Source organism: Clinocottus analis, unplaced genomic scaffold (genome assembly GCF_023055335.1).
Source record: "Clinocottus analis isolate CAN_PGR_092001 unplaced genomic scaffold, fCliAna1.0.p SCAF_5, whole genome shotgun sequence".
NCBI lineage: Eukaryota > Metazoa > Chordata > Actinopteri > Perciformes > Cottidae > Clinocottus > Clinocottus analis.
This window is the reverse complement of record NW_027176207.1, coordinates 1,306,647-1,325,920: the sequence shown is the minus strand read 5'-3', so window position 1 is coordinate 1,325,920 and position 19,274 is coordinate 1,306,647. Positions and strand designations below refer to the sequence as shown.

The following is a 19,274-nucleotide window of genomic DNA, read 5'->3' as shown; positions in this document are numbered from 1 at the left end:
GCGGGGCCTCGAGCGCGGCGCCCGCCCTCCACACAGCGAGGCGGCGGGTCGCGAAAACAGCAGCTTGTGTTTGAGAGCGGAGGCGGGAAGGAGCCCATGAGGGCAAGAGAAAGAGAGGGAATGAAACAGAGAGAAAAGAGGGTGCGGAGGGGATTGGAGTCGAGAGTAGAAAATAGACATTTTCTCGCACTTCAAAATAGCTTTCAGGTAACGCTCATACTCACTGACCGCTGAGGGGCTGAAGCATGCAGCTAAAAATATCTGCTGCATGAGTCTATATCTCTGAATACACAGACCAGATGTATTTACTTTTAGAGGATGCAGAGGCCTCTAATGTCTGTAAAAGAAAACAGCAATAATATATGTACTATTCATATAATATATTGGCTCTATGGGGAAAGATTGAACGCAGCTAGTATTCAAATTATTACGCTGACATCAGCATGATGACGATTGTGAATGAGCGATGTTTTCTGGACTGACGACAGCTGACTGACTTGCATATCGAAACCAGAGTGAACAATTCATTGCAGTCAAATGCTGAACTCGTAGTTCCTCCTGTTGCTCAGACGCTTTCTTCCCTGTTTGAGCTTTAACACTCAAACAAACGTCATGTGACCAACATGGTGCCATCAAACCAGCGACATGTCACCACAGCGCTTCCTCTCAGAGGACCAGACATCCCAGCAGAACTCAAAACATGGACCATAACCTCACGGTGAAATAACCCCGACCCCAACATGAGCGCGAGGTAAATTAATGCAACCTGAATAATCCTGGAACAAGACGCCACAGCTGACGTGTCCTGAGGACCAACAACCACATCTCATGGAAATACATCCAATAGTGTCAAATGTCAACCGTATATTTTATTTGTAGGTTTATTTATCGAGGGAAGCGTCGTCCTTTTCAAGAGCGTCCTGGCTCAGACAGCAGTGACACATAGTTTCAACAAAGTTTTAGACAAACAGATAAAACAGTGTGGAACATTTTTAGCTCACAGCATGAGACTCAAGTATATAAATATGATAGTTCACACACACACGCAGGTGCACATTCCTCATTTAAACACACCTGAAGAGACCAGCTCCTGCAGCAACAGAGCAGCCTGCATCAAGCTGCAGGAGCAGCAAACCTACAACTTAATATTTTTATACGGACGTTGGGGACAGCTAGCAAGAGTATCTGCATGTCTGACCAGAACATGTGTAACTCCAATGCATCCAGTGGCCTTCCACTTCTAATGTGGTGCAATACAATCGAGGCAGTCACAGCCTGAGAGGTGAGCGAAGCTGGAACTCTGTCCTTCTGTTTCCTGCATCTCTGTCCCTGTGTGTTGCTTCAGCGGTCGGGAGTGGACCAGCTCATGAGCTGCCATCTGTACTCTCACACGGCCGCTCTGACTAAACGTTTCACCGCCTCACAACGCGCTCATGCACGCACACGTACGCACACATACGCACACGTACGCCGCGCAGATGGGTGCTGATGACGACACTGATAGGTGTCACTTGGTGGTGCGACTCCTGCAGAGAGGAGGAGGAGGAAGTGCTCATCAAACCAGTGAAAGTGATTCAGCTCCGCTCATCTTCTCTGCCTGTAAACAGATGCTAACGTAGCATCGCTAATCAACCTCTGTGAGCTGCGACCACATTTCAAAGTGGTTTAAAACACTTAAATGAACACAAATGTGATTTTAAAAAAGGAAATATCACCAGGAAGAATAAGGAACTAACTTTCAAACTAACTTTTTTGACTTTTTCAACACCAGCGCTGTGAGCAGATTCCTGAGGTCACTAAAGAGTATTAAACCTTGATAGCCAGCGCTAATTATCCGTTTGTGCTTTAAACATCATCACAAACTTAACTGGACATGGTTCATCTCTGTGGGCTCGTTACTGTACATTATAGTGAGTGAACCAGCTAACTTACAGTAGCTAGTAGTTACAGATCCAGTTGTTCTTGCAGCTAGCAGCTAGCAGCGGCTAGCAGCAGCCAGCGGCTAGCAGCAGCCAGCAGCTAGCAGCAGCCAGCAGCTAGCAGCAGCCAGCAGCTAGCAGCAGCCAGCAGCTAGCAGCAGCCAGCAGCTAGCAGCAGCCAGCAGCTAGCAGCAGCCAGCAGCTAGCAGCAGCCAGCAGCTAGCAGCCGGCAGCCAACAGCCGGCAGCAGCAGCTAGCAGCCAGCAGCTAGCGGCTAGCAGCCGGCAGCAGCAGCTAGCAGCCAGCAGCAGCAGCTAGCAGCCAGCAGCAGCTAGCTAGCTTAGCTCATCTCAAACCAGATGCTAGCTAACGAGAGTGCTAGAGTGAGAGAAACTGCTAAAGGAAAGTCTCATTTCTTTCTCTAAACTTCACCTGTAATCCTCGAGTCGTCCTGGGTTACTGTTCATGAGAACAACCTGTGCTGACATGTTTTTTGTCTGTTTACCTGAAACCTCTTGTGAAGAAAACAAAAGTAAAAGATGTCAACATGGCGGAAAGCCCCGTTTCATATCAGAATAAGAGAGACCTCCTCATCAGGTTGCTCATGACGAACTGTGGCTGCAAACATCTGTCAAACCCACAGAGTCATGAAGCAGAAACACGCTCTTGTGAATATGTAAATATGACGAGATATATACTAGATATGGCTGCTTGTTTTTGTGGAGAGATGTATGGTGACACACTGTCATTGATTAAAAAAGATCAGACCTGCAGACTAACCTCGCGCTCAGATATTGTTCACAACTTCAAAACATTTGCTTTTCTTTTCTAAAAGTGAATAATATAAGTTTTGGTCGTGAGCGGTGAGTCCGTGACATTTATTATTAAGCAGCGGCGTGATTATGCAAAACGGATCCCTCCTGATGAGACATCTGATTAATACGCAACTCATTAGACTGAATTACACAGAACAGCTTCTCATATTTATCTGGTTACTGTCACAAAACCTAAAGAGATTATGAAAGCTGCATATACATTCTCATCAGGCTGATGGAGTTTCCTGCGTATGACACCAGGCTCACAACTAGTTAATTATAGTTAATTACTAATTAAACATCAAATCAACAATTTGTTTTGGTGTGGGATGATGTTCTGGAAGCAATAATGTCTAACGTGAAAGTTTATAACAAGAGTTTATTGTCTGTTATCTTTTAAAAACCAGTCGACAAAGTGAGCTGTAAAAGTCTCGATAATAAAGATGGCAAAAAAGTACAAAAGTTAACTTTGTTCATGGATTATAAACTGTATTTATTCATAATAAAAATGACTAAAAGCAGGGTTTCTGGTGTTTTGTTGCAGGTTCCTGGCTGCAGAGAGCCGTGAGGTGGAAGAGGCTCACAGACGTCCAGCAACACTTTCTCTAAATAGAGAACTTGCCCGTTTAGTTTCCAGTGCAGGAAAATTACAAACCACAATATCCCGTCCACAGTGGGACGCAGTCAGGGTGAACCAACAGGACGCTGTGTGCCACGGCTTATTTACACTGCTGCTCTCAACGCCAAGGACCAGTTGGAAACAATTTGGTAATCACAACCTTTACAGATGACTTGCAAATGTCTTCTTACGTTCCAGCTGAACGTGTCTTTAGGACGCCGATCAGACGTCATCTGAAGAGAGACGCTGAGCATCTTACAGTGTGCTGTGTGCCGAGAAGCCTGCGCATACTGCACGATCCACTCACTGCAAGTGTGATGATGTAATGATGTAACACAGAGGGAGGTCTGGTCGAGGCCTGGAGCCGACACACATGCACACACATGCACACACACACAGTTTAGGAAACATAAGCCAGCGCAAATAATAACGGCGTTATGGATCGGAGGCTGCAACATTTCTGCGAATGCACCAGAGTAAAGACACACACTCTCACACACATGAAGTGTGATTTAGTCGAGTGATTCACACTCAGTTCCTCCTCTGACGCTCAGACTCACCAGCTTCTGGAACAGATGTCCCACGGTGACCTTCTCGTCCCACTGCTGGATGTTGGGCAGGAGGGCGTCGTAGAACTCCTTGTGGATCTCGAAGATGTCCTGGATTTTGTAGAAGATGGTCTCCACCTGCTGGATGGTGAGGACGGGCTGCGAGGTGGTGGCCGTGGCCTTCAGAGGACGCATGGGCTGCAAGCAGAGAGAAACCGGGATGAACCTCTACCTGCAGGGTTCTCAAACTGAGGGGCGCGGCCCTCTCGTGGGGCGCGGAGGTCCCACAGGTGTGAGGGAGCAGATCTTTGATTTATTCAGGTATTATCTTTTTTAATAATCCTTTATTAAACTATTCTCTGCTGAGTGAGGAAGGATCAGTGTGCTGTTCCTTCATCATGAGCTACATGAGAACTTTACATCGTACTCAGACATTAAACAAGACATCAGGCCTCAACTCATCTTAAGTTTCTTCTTTGTCAATTTTCAAAAAGTATTTAAGATAGTAAACGCTTTATGCATCTTATTCATGTCATCATGTTCTAATAAAAGTGGGTGGAAGTATTTTAGGAGCAGACTTTGAATGAGGCCTTAATTGGCCAGTCAGAGGCTTAATTGGGTCAGCGCCTGAAGCCCCGCCCCCTAAAGAAAGCGCTCTTGATCTGTGAACTCGCTCTGCGTCACAGTGATAAGCGATGTCATCTCTCTGCTCTGCTATTGGGCGACACGCTGACCCGTCAGACTGTCCACTGCATCAAGGATGTGTGTGGTGTGGACACAGCGGGGGGGGGGGGCTGAACTACAGAAACAACCACGCTTTCACGTCACGGAAACACACATTCCTTCAGAATGACGATGATGATGATGATGATGCTGACGAGTCGGCCCATCAGTTGGACAGCAGTGTCGTCTCCATTCATCTTCTCATGTTGACTGACACACAAACACGACACTTTAGTCGATCCAAATGACGATGAACTGGTCCACCTTAGCATGTGGGCTATGGGGAAGTCAATGTCTACAACAGTTATTAATAACACATCAGTTTGAGTGTGTAGCAGTGTGTGTGGTCACAGGCAAATGGCTCAGTGCAGCTCATTTTCATGATATATTGTAAATTAGAGAACTTGAACACGGTGACGTTAGAGCTTTGTAGCCGCTTCTCACGTCTATATCATCGTGTTTATTAACACACGAGATGCTGAGGAGAGGAACTTAAGGGAACTTCCACTTAACTTAACCTGGAGGTGATGCTCCCAGACACACACGAGGTCTATCACAGCTTTAATTTAAGCTTTCTGAATAATTATATTCCTTCTGTCTCTGAAGCCCAGTGAGGTGGTTTGTTAAGAGTAAGCAAGAAGTCACATATAAGCTGAATAAAATGGACTTCCTCAGGTATCGAAGGGTGACCTGGAGCGCATGTTCACATGTTTTCCTGTTGAGGGGACTCATGGAGAGACTTTGAGGTCCAGCAGCTGCTAACAGGCTGAAGTGTTGTTGCTCCTCGCTGTCAGTGGAAGTGCACTGAGAGCTTGTTTCTGATCAGACTGACAACATTATGAAAAGGACCCGACAGAGACAAACACAATGTTTGGTTCATGTGGTCAGACGCTAACAGCAGCAGCAGCTCGTGGACGTGCAGCGACGACGAGGAGTTTCTCTGTTCAGTCTGCAGCGTCTTCCCTCAACACTGAACCAATGTCCAGCAGGCTGGTCCCAACAGACTCAGACACATGGCGCTGTGCTGCAGCTGCAGAGGGTGACGGCCTGTCTGTGTCTTCACAGTTTGACGACAAACTTACAAGATGTTGGTCAGAGGGCGTCACGCGGCCGAGCAGCAGGGAAGCACATCGGGGACGACACTGCAGCGACTGTGGTCTCGCTTTCAGTCTGACCTTTAACCGCTAACAGCGCTGTGGCAGTTCACACTGTCCTGCTGCGCTGCAGGACTCTGCAACACGCTGCAGGACTCTGCAACACGCTGCAGGACTCTGCAACACGCTGCAGGACTCCCGAAAATAAGTTGATGCGTCCATCAGCATCGGAAAGAGAGATTATCTTCACTCCAGCACGTAGTGTCCAGTTCATAACAATGTGCTTTTGTTGTTGCTGCTGCAGTGTGTGTGTGTGTGTGTGTGTGTGTGTGTGTGTGTGTGTGTGTGTGTGTCTCTCACCAGGAGCAGGGCCTCCAGCTGGTTGATGTAGATCTCCTCGCTGGCTAAGAACCCGGACAGCACCAGTTTCTTCATCTCCAGCCCTTTCTCAGTGTCTCCCTGCAGGAGACAAACAGACTCTGGATGTGACAACACAATAGTTACACACAGAGTCACACACAGAAGACACACACAGATCCTTCTGGTAAACTACTTGCATCCAGGATTAGTTTCATCACAGTGACTCAAGCTCATTTCCTGCATGACGCCACTGCAGTTACTCCATCAGGTAAACACACACACACACACACACACACACACACACACACACACACACAGCAGTGTGTCTGAAGGAGCGCCAGCTGTTTATTAGCGGGTCTGGCTTCCAGGTAGTAGTTGTGTGTTTTACTGGACATGTGGTCATGAGGGAGAGAGAGTCCTTCAAAGGGTTAAGAGGTGAGAAACGTTTCTGCGAGCAGAGAACTAGAAAGGTTGAACTGAGGCGGCGACTCACACGTCTGTCACTCATCTATTTTGGGTGAAACTGTATAAACGTCACAATGTTTTTATAGAGTCAAAAGGTTCTCAACAAAACAAAGTACAACTGGACTAGAAAGTACTTCGCATGATGTACTTCTTACTCATTTGTCCCATTTTAGATATTCAGAAAAGAGCGAGTCAAGTTTATTTATATTGCAGAAATAAAACATCAAGAGAGACAAATAAAACATTGTGTCAATAACACTTCATGATAATATATATGGTGATAAAAGTATGTCGATCTTCACGTTATGGACCACATGAGCTGTGGTAAAGCGTGCAGGTCGACTCTCATTGATAAATAACTACTTTACACAGCGAGTGATGTACAGATACAGATATTAACTGTGACTTATTAACAGCGTCAGTCACACCGAATGGAACCGACAGAAACCCTCAGCGGTGATATTATAATCTGATCAATCAGGTGCACTTTATTTTTTATTTATGACGCATATTAAACATATTTCATCGTAAACCCCCTCAAGACGGCGCAGCGCTGTGACGCTGAGGTGTCACAAGTACTTAAAGTACTTAAAGTACTTAAAGTACTTAAAGTGCTGAAAGGGGGTCAAAGAACAGCTATGAGAGCAGAGAGCCAGATTAATTATTAACGCGACCAGATCCTTCAGATGATAAGACGAGCAGGGAGTCGTGACCTCATCGCTGCGTTAACCCCGTCGCTGCCGACGCCTCCTGACGAGTTTAATGAGTTCACTGACAGCAGACATCACCTCATCGCACTTCTACACATTTACCTGTGAATAACACGACACGCGGCATGCAAAAATGAGAAATGTCAGATTCAAATTCTCGTGATGACTCTTGAGTCTCTTGGACTCATTAGCAGAGCGGCTCTGCTGCTGGTTTTACTTCATGGAGGAAAAGTTTCCCTTCTGACTGAAACAACACAAGTGAGCTGCGTTTCCTCTCTGATACGAGAGCTCATTCTGAGTATTTTAACCACCGCCAACCACACGCGTGTGTCCGCGTCCTTGTGTTAATTTTGTGTTGATAAGCGTGGTGCTGTCGGGTGGCAGGACGTCCCGGCTCTGTTCCCCCAACAAGACGTCTGAGCCTCCAGGATCTGTGGACTCTTCCTGACTCCTGAGCGAGCAAACGCATCCACCGTCAAAGTAAACAAGTGTGTGTGTGTGTGTGTGTGTGTGTGTGTGTGTGTGTGTGTGTGTGTGTGTGTGTGTGTGTGTGTGTGTGTGTGTGTGTGTGTGGCGTGAAATAGCTGAACTCCCTTTGGGACAAACCAGATGAAAAAGAAAACAGGAAAGGGAAAATATTCCTTTATTTTTCCCCCTCAGAGGGAATATTTCCCTCCGCTGTACAAAAGAGCTTCTGTTTGGCGAGAAGAGAAACACACAAGCGGTGAGAGGACTTCTCCTCCACGGCCGCCTGCTCCTGTTTCCACTGGTAACGCTTTCCATTTAAAATAAATAAAACAGCCGCTTTTGTTTCTCTGGATGATTGAACATGACGGCATCGCGGCCTCTGCTCTCATTCTGTGTGATAAAGACGCCGCTATCAAGAACCAGCCGAGAACAACACACTGCAGCCAGCGCTGCTGTTTGTCAATCCAGCTAGTGGGAGGAGCACACACACACACACTAACACACACACACACACACACTTCTTACTAGCCAGAAGGTACTATTAGAAACAGACCAGCCACCCTTAAAAAGCAGCGGTGTGAGAAGACATGTGCTCCAGAGTAGCTGCCTCTTCAAGCTGTCACACCAAGGGCTGACTCTCTCTCACACACACACACACACACACACACACACACACACACACACACACACACACACGCACACACACTCTTGCAGCAGAGTAGCTAAAGAACACCACCAGCAAGACTTTCCACGTTGCTAAATATAGCCGTGTCCGGTCAGGGTGTGAGTCGCAGCGTGTGTGTGTGTGTGTGTGTGTGTGTGTGTCTGTGTGTGTCCTGCATCCAGCTGTCCAGCCGCCGTCTCACCTTGAACTGTCTATGTGTGGAAGTGATGGGATCCAGCTCCCCATCTCCATATCCAAACACCCCCTCCTCCTCCTCCTCTTCCTCCTCCAGCACCCTGTCCAAGTAGCACAGCACCTCCTCCTCTTCCTCCTCCATGATTCCCTCTTTCCTTCCTTCCTCCTCTCCTCTCTTTCTGCCTGAGATTCCCTCTCTTCAGGGCCTGCCGGGACACATCAGTGTTTTCCCTTCAGAGCAAGTCGTCTGGACGCCGACAGAAAGAGAGAGAGAGAGAGAGAGCGAGAGAGAGAGAGGACTCCGCCTACACAACCCCACCCCCTTCCTCTGCTGGGCTTCCTGGTGCGAGTGTGCATGTGTGTACTCCGTTTGTGTGTGTGTGCTGTTCCACCTCGGTCGATGAGGTCTGCCATCCCCCTTTTAGGCCCCTCCCCCTTTTAGGCCCCTCCCCTCCCTCCTCCAGGCCCCTCCCCTCACAGTAAACGCTATCCAGCCACTTCCTCGATGGCTGTGTGCACTTCTGTCTGCGCCTCGCCGGGCGCGTGGGCCTCCACGTCGCTGCTCTTCCGCATGTCTTCATGCGAGAGGCACTTCCTCTCTCTCTCTCTCCTGAAAAGAGTTGTCTCCCCTCCCCCTCTTCTTCCTCCTCCTCCTCTTCCTCCTCCTCTCTGGCCGTTGTGTCTCTATTGATCTGCTGAGAGCTTCGGCTGTGCAGCCGAGACCTAATTACAGGTCGCATAGTTCACCGGACGAACACGGGGTGGAGAGAGAGTGTGGAGGAGAAGAAAGACACGTGTGTGTGTGTGTGTGTGTGTGTGTGTGTGTGTGTGTGTGTGTGCACTAAGACCAGCGGCGAGGAGAATCAATAGGATGCCAGAAGAGGAAGTGATTGACTTGCAGTCCCGCTGCAGACGTGACGCTCCAGCCGTGAGCTCGTGTGTCTCCAGGACCTCCTCCTCCCTCCAGGCGGCTCTGCGGCTCTTCAGGGTTTCCTCACGCGGCACCAGAGACGTTTCCCAGAAACTAATCTTGCAAAAAAATCTATGCGCGCTGCTCCGGTTGCAACACCACCGGGCCTGCATCTGTACACATGCAGGACTAAACTCATTGCAGCAGCTCGGGAACCGAGAAGGAAAGAGATGGCGAGAACGGCCAGGAGGCCGACGAGGACGCAGAGAGAACCAGGAAAGGAATTAATGACAGAGCTCAAAATAATAAATATAACAAGGAGGAAAAATAAAATAGAGAAACGAAAGCTGAGAAGTAGTCAAGTCTACTTGATAAATCTATCCACTCACAAGAACCGCCTTTAGCGGGAAAGGAGCGTAAGCTTTTGGAAACCGCTCCCATGTTAATACCCAGCATGCCCCATTCAGACAATCTATGTCATAAAATACGTAATTTTTCCATTTTTGAACCAAACGACACAGTTTCTTGACTGAAACTCCTTCCTAACACGACAAGACTTTGTTTTATTGTGATTTATGTTGCAGGTTCTGATTCTTTAGGTCCTAATCTTTCCATAAAGGTGTCTTATTGACGCTCCAGGAGGCTTTTCTGGGGAATCTGGCTCACATCATGCTGGATGTTCATAGTTATGATCAAAATATCTTGTAAAAAAAGTGATTTCTTTTACTTTTTCCCCAATACTTTGCTGAACAAATACATCCAATAAACACAAGTATTGGAATTAATTTTAGGGTTCCTACGACGACTCAAACAGGGAAAAGAGGTCTGGAGACAAAACTGCTTCCACAGTTTAACGGGTTGATGCAGCAGAAGCTTTGGGTCTAAAGCAAATAAAAAAGTCTCAGACTTAGTTGAACTCCAGCTTGTGATTTACAAACGCGCTCCTCAAGCCTGATCCCTGGTCCCTGGTTCATGGTGCCTGGTTCCTGATCCCTGGTTCCTGATCCCTGGTTCCTGGTCCCTGGTTCCTGATCCCTGGTTCCTGATCCCTGGTCCCTGATCCCTAGTTCCTGATCCCTGGTTCCTTCCTCGTGTTGCGAGCTCTGGCTCCCTCATGTCAGCAAACTCAGCGGAAACACAGAGGACTTAACGAGGCGGTGAGGACGGCGGCTTCAGTGGAAACAGACGCTTCTGGTCCACGTGGCCGAGCTCTGACTCACTTTGCTGCTGCAGACGAGCAGCGAGCGAAGAAATACACAATAAATACACAATAAATACACAAGATGAACCAGAACTTCAGATCTAGATGTTCCTGCAGGAGGAATAATAGACATAGTATTTGTATACTTTGTACTGTGAACCTTTGAATACAGTTTAACCCTCTGCAGAAACCAAACACCACAATAAGTCACTTTATATTCAGATGTACTGCACATGTTAGTATTTATTCCTGTTTTTATTGTCTATTCTATGTTTATGTTCCTCATCCATATTTCCTCTTATTTTTTATTGTTTTTCTTTCTATTCTTAATCATTTCTTTGTTTTTGCAATACTTGCTTTTATTTTGTAATTTAAATTAATCTATTTTTTTACGTTACGCACCAATACATCAATGTGAAAATCTACTTTAGTAATAAATCTGATTCTGTTTAATCTCTGCTCTGTGAGGTTAAAAAACTAAAGGTTTAATCAGCCAACGTGCAGCCTTTTTTCCATTAAACCTAAAAACACCTTTGGAACCAAGTTACCCAAAACTTAACAAACCTTCTTTAAAGTGGTTTGGACAAACAAAATGAACATAATTTCCCATAAAGCATAATTAATTGCAGCTATCCTGTAGCAACAAGTCAACCCTTCAGCTGTAGATGTTTCTTCAGGTCCCGTCTTACCGCACATGTCCACTAGATGGAGACACCTCTGTGCCTCCAGGAGCTGAGCTGCAGCTCAGAGACTCAACGAGAACAGTAAGATTATTCATTCATAAATCACCTACAAGAAGGTCAACGATGAAGGCCACGTTGTATTTACATTACCAAGAAAACACACAATAATAGAACGAGCCAATCAGAGCGCAGGAAAAGACTAAAGAGCAACCAGGAAGCTGAGAGGCTCAGGATGGAAACGCTCAAAGAGAGGAAGAGAGGAAGACTTACACCTGATTCATGCACGCTCACATGGCCCTGCTCCTCTTCCTCACATGGCCCTGCTCCTCTTCCTCACACGCTCACATGGCCCTGCTCCTCTTCCTCACATGGCCCTGCTCCTCTTCCTCACATGGCCCTGCTCCTCTTCCTCACATGGCCCTGCTCCTCTTCCTCACATGGCCCTGCTCCTCTTCCTCACATGGCCCTGCTCCTCTTCCTCACATGGCCCTGCTCCTCTTCCTCACATGGCCCTGCTCCTCTTCCTCACATGGCCCTGCTCCTCTTCCTCACATGGCCCTGCTCCTCTTCCTCACATGGCCTCTGTGACGGAGTAAACAAAGAACAGACTTCCTCCTCCAGGATCCCAGCAGGTGGTCAGTAACAAACTGAACCTGTCAATCAAAACGGATCACATCCCTTGAACCACAAAGAGATTCTTCATTCACAGACGGCTGCTGCTGTCAAGCCCCAATGCAGCGCCTGCAGCGAATGCAGCGCCTGCAGCAAATGCAGCGCCTGCAGCAAATGCAGCGCCTGCAGCAAATGCAGCGCCTGCAGCGAATGCAGCGCCTGCAGCGAATGCAGCGCCTGCAGTGAATGCAGCATTGTGGCTAATCGCTAGCAATTAAGCCGGGTTTGGATCCGCCGGCTGCCTTCTGGACAAACCTCGTCCTCCTTGTCGCTCCCAGGAGAAACGGTGAGTGATGACAGTCAGCTTCAGCTGCACTGTGTTCCAGACGTGATGAAGGAAAACTGTCTTGAGTAATATGGTCATACGGTGGAGGAGGGAGTGCTGTGGAGACTCTTTTAGGCGGCACCCTGCTAACAGGTAGCTGTAACGTCAGCTTGGTTTGTGTGCTGAGGTTAGAAGCCTTGAGTTTGGCGTTGTGGACATTGCCTTCTTGGCTCTAGCTTGTATTCATCTTGAGAGTATTAAAGGATGGATAAGACATTTTTAATAATTAACATGAACTGAAAAGGCGCTGAGAAACACAGACGACGGCGCGTAACGACCCGTCAACCATGAGGGAGCCACAATTTATGAGACCTTCATTAAAATAAATATCGTGCTGTATTGACAAAGACCTGGAGAGAGATTGAGGCCATAAACTCATGTTTACTATGTTTACTGAGGGATAATAAAAAGAGAAGTAGAGGTTCATTTGCTCATGGACTTCCAGTCAGACTTCTTCTGCAACCAGAGGAGTCGCCCCCTGCTGGCCGGCAGGAATGATGCACGTTTAAAAAGAAGGGAGAGAACTCTTCAATGCACAGATGGGCATGAAAGGACTTGAAACTATCCTTTAAAACAATCTATTTGAGAAATGTCTGTTGAGAAAGTTAATTTGAAAAGTAAAAGAAAATGTGACTTTGGATAAAAAATGATCTTCCAAAACAGTGCGTGGGATTCTACTTTCCAAAACACTAAAAGGCCCCGACAAAGAAAGACAAAGACATCCGCGATACCAACACCACCACAGCACTGACCAGGGAACAAACAAGTGATGCTGTGGTCTACTTGAATAATAACTTCAGATTCTACCTTTTAAGGACGTTCACATGTTCTTCCCAGTAGAAACCGATCACCTGAGCTGATCACGTGAGCTGATCACCTGGCGTGTGATCACAACCTGAAACCTGCAGCTTCACCTCGCTCCATCAGACCTGTTCAGTTTGAGAATACGGAGCCGTGCGTCCAAGAGGAAGACGACTACCTGCAGCGTACCTGCAGCCACATGGAAGTGTGTGTGCATGTGCATGTGTGTGCATGTGTGTGTGTGTGTGTGTGCTCTCACCCCGGCCAGCAGCCCCTCCGGCGGCGTGGGGGACACCGCCTCCCCGTCAGGGCCCTGCGGCGCACAGAGCTGGGGCGACATGGTGGGCGATTCGTCGATGTAGGGCAGCGTCTCCGAGCCGTCCTGGGACTTGCCGTCCTCCGCCCCGTCGCCCTCGTAGCCATCTGTGTTGTAGTTGAAGTCTGCAGGGCAGAGAGAGAGAGAGAGAGAGAGAGAGAGAGAGAGAGAGAGAGAGAGAGAGAGAGAGAGAGAGAGAGAGATGATGGTTAGCGGTTCATCACAGAGAAGAAGGCCACGGCCGACACTCATTGTGGCACAACACGTGTGACAAGATGAATCCACAAAGAACGGGTGAAATGAAAGCTGACAAGCAGTTTCACAAATGCATCAGTGAAAGGAAGATGAAGCCATCACGCAGGATGACGTTGTGTTGCTGAAGCTGGTGTGAAACTGGTCTCAGGGCTGAACTACAGGACGTCAGCCATGTTTTCTCTGATCAAGCAGCATCAGTTTATAAAACACGTCCGGCCTTCCCACCACACAGAGGCAGTTTCATGAAAAAGCGGCGGTGTGATACTTCTTTAACTGATGGACATTTAATCTCCTCCCCGTGCTGAGGCTCCTCGTGCAACTCTCTTCCTCTCAGTGAACTCTGTGCCGCCGTATCGTCGTCGTCTTTGGGTTCTTTACATTCGGCCCGGCATCAGTAGTGAGGTTGATATTTATTAGCGGTGTCGGCTCCAGCGTGAAGGGAACAGACGACACGCTGAGGAGAACAGTGGAACAACAACACGGCGAGAGGAGGTATGAAAAGCCAGCGTGAGACAGGAAATGCTGCGCTGAAACCTTTTAAAGAATGTGACGTGTTATTGGAGAGGAGTCTCAGGAGCGATGAAACCAAACACACAGTCTGATGAAAGGTGTCTACACACATAGACCCAGATGTGTGCGTTAAAGCTTGTGTAACTTTTACAAAAAGCCGCTCCGCTCCACCGGCAACGCATGTGGGCGGCGTGGAGGTGAGCCGCGCTCCGAAGTACAAACGCACCTGAACGCACCGCTCACACAGCCGGGAATGTGCTGGAGAGAGAGGCTGTGTGCCCGGACAAGTCCAACGAGCATTAAAATGCAAGCCGAGGAGGAAGAGGAAGGGGGTATAGGATGACACGCGCCATCAAGCTAATGTTGACGGACGCGGCTGTCACCTCCCGACACGCACGTAACCTGCAGCCGCCGGACCGCCCACCTGCCAATCATGAAGAAATATAATAAAGAATCCCCTCAGTCTGCCGGTCGCATGCGAGCGTGCACGTGCACCGTGCACGTGCACGCTCGCATGCAGCCGCCATATGGTTCATCTGGAGCCGTCGGGCAAACGGCTGTGAAGCGATGCAGCCAGAGAGCTGCAAGAAGACCAGAGCAACACGAAGCGCTGAGGTTAACACACAGAGGCAAGGCCAACCGGCTGTGTGTGTGTGTGTGTGTGTGTGTGTGTGTGTGTGTGTGTGTGTGTGTGTGTGTGTGTGTGTGTATCCCCTCCTTTCCATCTGTTCCCTCTCTGACTCTCCTGCTCACCTTCTGGCATCCTGACAGACTCGTTTGTCACAATCTGTTGTGTTTGTGTGTTTGTGTGTTTGTGTGTAATCAGAGCCGCTCGTGAAGACGTCTCCGTGACGTCGTGAAGCTCAGACGCTGCGCTCACGTTTCATCGTCTCAACTGTGAGCCTGAAGGATCGACAGCAAAGAAAGACTCTCAGCATGGCGCTGGAGTCTAGACACCAAGGTCTGTTGCCTCTGTGTGTGTGTGTGTGTGTGTGTGTGTGTGTGTGTGTGTGAACAAAGATGTAGACAATGAGCTCTTTCTAGTTTACTGAAACATCAACAGGAATTATTCAGAAATGAGTCCAGAGAGACAGTTCATCACTGAAGACATGGAGGTAGAACATCAAAGGACAAAGCAGAGAAACCGGCCCATGCACAGCCTACAGTACACACACACACACACACACACACACACACACACACACACACACACACCTCTATATAACGTACAGTTGCCTTGAGACGAGAGGAAGAGGCTCTATTGAAAGCGTCTGGACTCGCTGCTCGGCCTCGAGAGACGAGATGGAGGATGAAAACAGAGAGAAGAGACGGCTAAAAAACATTTTGAAGCATTTTTGAGATTGCAGTTTTCACCACAGGCGCCTGGTAACCTTTGACAAAACCTTTTGTTGAGTTAAACATCAGATTCAAAGTAAACGGCGGCCATGACGAGGCTGCTGACTCCACACGGTGATGGCGGTGTGTTCATGGAGAAACAGGTGAGAAGAGTTCCTCTCTGGAGTGAAATGAGCTGCAGGTTTGATCCACTGAAGCAGCCGTCACACAAAGAGGAAGAGGGCGATGCAGGAGGAGGAAACGCTGTAATCCAGGTCAGCTAGCTTATTGTTTAGAGGTGCTCGAAGAATTTACAGCTCATTTATGACTGAAGCTTTCTTTTGAGCAAATATGAGGTTTTGTAATAACGTGGTTTCCATCCTGTGAATCCTTTTGGGACCTTGGTTCAACACAAAGAGATGCAAATCCAAAATAAATAAATAACACAGTGTGCACAGTCACACGTTCATCTGACAGGCCGACAAGTCGACGGCTAACACAACCAGACAATCGCTGTGTGACCGACAGAAGACAATAACATGAATCGATGCTGCGCTGTCAGAGCGATGCTTCACTGTGAGAGGATCCACCAACGCTCTCACACACACACACACACACACACACACACACACAGGGATAAAACGGGGACGAGCACAACACGACTCGCCATGAAGAACAAGAGATAAAGACGACTAAATGATCGACTAGAGGAGGAAGAAACTACTGAGGAATCAATACGGCCGCTTGAGGACACACACACACACACACACACACACACACACACACACACACACACACACACACACACACACACACCTACCGCTGGAGAGGAGAGAACGAATGAAGCACGCCGACTCGAACAACAGATTCATGAGTGCGTTGGTGAGCGTGCACGTAGAGATTCGTCACCGACGCAGCGAGTGAACTGACGTCCCTCCGGGTCCGAGCTGCTTCTTCTTCTTCTTCTGCGACTTTAAAAAGTCCACTCAGCGGCGCCGACGACAGGAGAGACTTGGAGACAGTTTTTCTGGAGCTGCTCCCTGTTGAGAACTTCCTGTCCAGACAGAGCTCATTAAAGTCAGAGCCACAGCGTCGACCAGCTTCAGAGGAAGCGACGCACTCGGTCCAGTGTGCGTCAACATGTTCCTCTTTTCTCTGAACGTCGTCAGTTCGCTTCCCAGCCGGCCGGTAAGGACGGTCCTGTTGTGCTGTGGGTCACGTCACCTTTCACTCGCAACCGTGCGGCTGCAGGATTTAATTTTAGTGACAGCTCACATTTGGAAATGATTCAAATCAGGTTGTTGCAGGTTGTCACGCCGCTCAACACACGTTTAGATTTAAATGTGATGTCGAGGAGTGTTCAACCCCGCTGCAGGCGCTGCAGGCGCTGCAGACGCTGCAGGCGCTGCAGGCGCTGCAGGCGCTGCAGGCGCTGCAGGCGCTGCAGGCGCTGCAGGCGCTGCAGGCGCTGCAGGCGCTGCAGGCGCTGCAGACGCTGCAGGCGCTGCAGCGTGCTGTAGTACAGAGAGAGCAGCACTATGAGCTCATCTTATGGCATCAGAACATTCCACGTAACATCAACTAAAACCCATTGTGTTTTTAAGAACCGCCGTGTGTGTGTGTGTGTGTGTGTGTGTGTGTGTGTGTGTGTGTTTGTGTGTGTGTGTGTGTTGTAAAACAGATTAACACAAAGAGGATTTGCTCTCTTCTGCGCTTTTGAAGAAAATACCATCGAACATGATGAACATTTAAGAGAAAACAAGCTTCTGCAGCGCGCACACACACACACACACACACACACACACACACACACACACACACACAACTCATCACAGAGACTCGAGATGTTTCGCGGGTGGATTTTTCTTCGTTCCTCTTAGAAGCAAACGCACCATCCCGTCTCATGTTTTGATGCCGTTCTCTCTGGACGACTTCCTGCTGCACGAGCCGCTCAGAGACCTCAGAGTCTGACATCACAGCAACAAGACCGACACCGTCACGCGTGTGTTGATGGAGGAGATCAATCAATACAGAGCAGCTTGCACCGGAAATAAGTAAACACACAAACACACGCACGTCGTTGCAGGATTGCTCACGAGTCCGCGTGGCGAGTGCGACTGGAAACCGAGCTCAGCAGTTTAACAGCAACGAGTTCAGAGGATCAAAGCGAACGCAGAGAAACAAATGAGAGAAATGATGAAACTGTCAAAAGGCTGGTGACGCACTGCAGGAACACAGCAGACAAGAAGAAAGGAGGCTTTTCAATCACTGACGGCTTCATCATTTCCATGTAGGACCGAGTTCTTCCACGATGCATTCAAGGAACCTGAAAATGTGACGTTTGAGGGGAAGCTGCGAACAATGACCTCTTTAATTCAGATGCAAATATGAAAATGATTGTGAGCGCAACAAGTCTCAGAGATAGAAGCTCTGTTATGTTCATATGTGACATGCAGCCGCGTCTGAGCCCCAGAAGAGAGAATAACTTTAGTAATGGTTGTTAGTCACAGCAACAGTGTTTGTGGTTAAAGGGATCAAACACACACGTGGTCCTTCACAGCGGTTGGAGGTGAAGAGCTGAAAGCAGAGCTGCTGCTCAGAGCGCCGTCTGACCGACGAGCATTTAATCCATACGCAAGCAGCCGAGATTAGATTTTGGGCAGAGAGATCAGGCTGATCCAGATGTTCTCCTGAGGGTCTCTGCTGCGGCGCTCCGCCTCCAATAACCTTCTCTTCCTCCAGACGTCAGCTCACATTACTCTTCCCGCTAACCTCTCCTGACGGACGGCTCTGGACCCGCCTGCCGCTCTCCATCACCGGCCGTCGTTTCCTCGCCTCACCGCCGCGTTCCTGCTCGCCGGTGAGCTGCGAGGTGGCGTCGGGGAGAACGCTGCATTTGTGCCGGACAGGCGAGGGAAGCGTTTCATAAAAGAACACACCGGTCAGAGAAGCTGCCCGGGTGGGTCTGCTGCACGCCGCCGTGCACGCGTCCATCTGGACGGCTGCAGCAAAAGATGCAAACGGGTCCAGACGCTGCTGCAGTGTGAGGATCCAATCTGGGACGTTTACTGCCTTGCTCAGCAGTTTTTTATGTTTCTTTCATGGAAGCAGGAGAGAGGATTACATCATGCCCTGCAGCACACACACACACATCATTACAGCAGAGGTGTGTGTTCCCTTATGGAGGCCTTTAATATAATGGGTGTGTGTGTGTGTGTGCGAGAGAGCCTCAACATGCCCATACATGTTTATTATTCCACCGTCTTCACCGTGTGTTCACGTGTGTGTGTTTTCTGGGTTGTTGACAGGATATTCCTCTGCGTCTCGTCTCAAAAGACTCAAGCGAGCTCGAGCGTAACGCATCCGATCTCCTGAGAGAAGACCGGAGAGCAAAAAGCTGAAAGACAAACCGAGAGACAGAGTGTGGCCTCCTGCTCAGCAACCCGTCCTCCTGACAGCATGACCGCGGTTTGACGGATGTGTGGGTCATTGTGTGTGTGTGTGTGTTGACAGAGTGCGTGTCGGCTCTCACGCCTCCCTGTCCCACGGTCATCAATCAGGAAGTGACGCCGCCGGGGGAAATTAAAGCCTTTATGACGCTGGGTCTTCACGACACTCATCATCACCCTGAAGCGACGTGAGACTCTGGAGGACGGCGGCGGCGACGCGGAGGAGCTGGAAACCAG

General features: G+C 48.7%; 1 protein-coding gene across 3 annotated transcripts in view; it reads right to left on the bottom strand.

Moving 5' to 3' along the window:
- The window catches only part of abr (ABR activator of RhoGEF and GTPase), a 96,286-nt gene that overhangs the window by 50,201 nt on the left and 26,811 nt on the right, over positions 1 to 19,274 (bottom strand). For 2 of the 3 annotated variants that reach the window (XM_068601455.1, XM_068601456.1), the window contains exons 2-4: positions 13,432 to 13,613; positions 6,079 to 6,177; positions 3,914 to 4,099 (exon numbers count right to left, since the gene is read on the bottom strand). In XM_068601455.1, the coding sequence (XP_068457556.1) occupies positions 3,914 to 4,099; positions 6,079 to 6,177; positions 13,432 to 13,613 (467 nt within the window). Of the gene's footprint in view, positions 1 to 3,913; positions 4,100 to 6,078; positions 6,178 to 13,431; positions 13,614 to 16,408; positions 16,727 to 19,274 lie in introns of those variants that run through there. The other variant, XM_068601457.1, reaches the window with a different exon arrangement.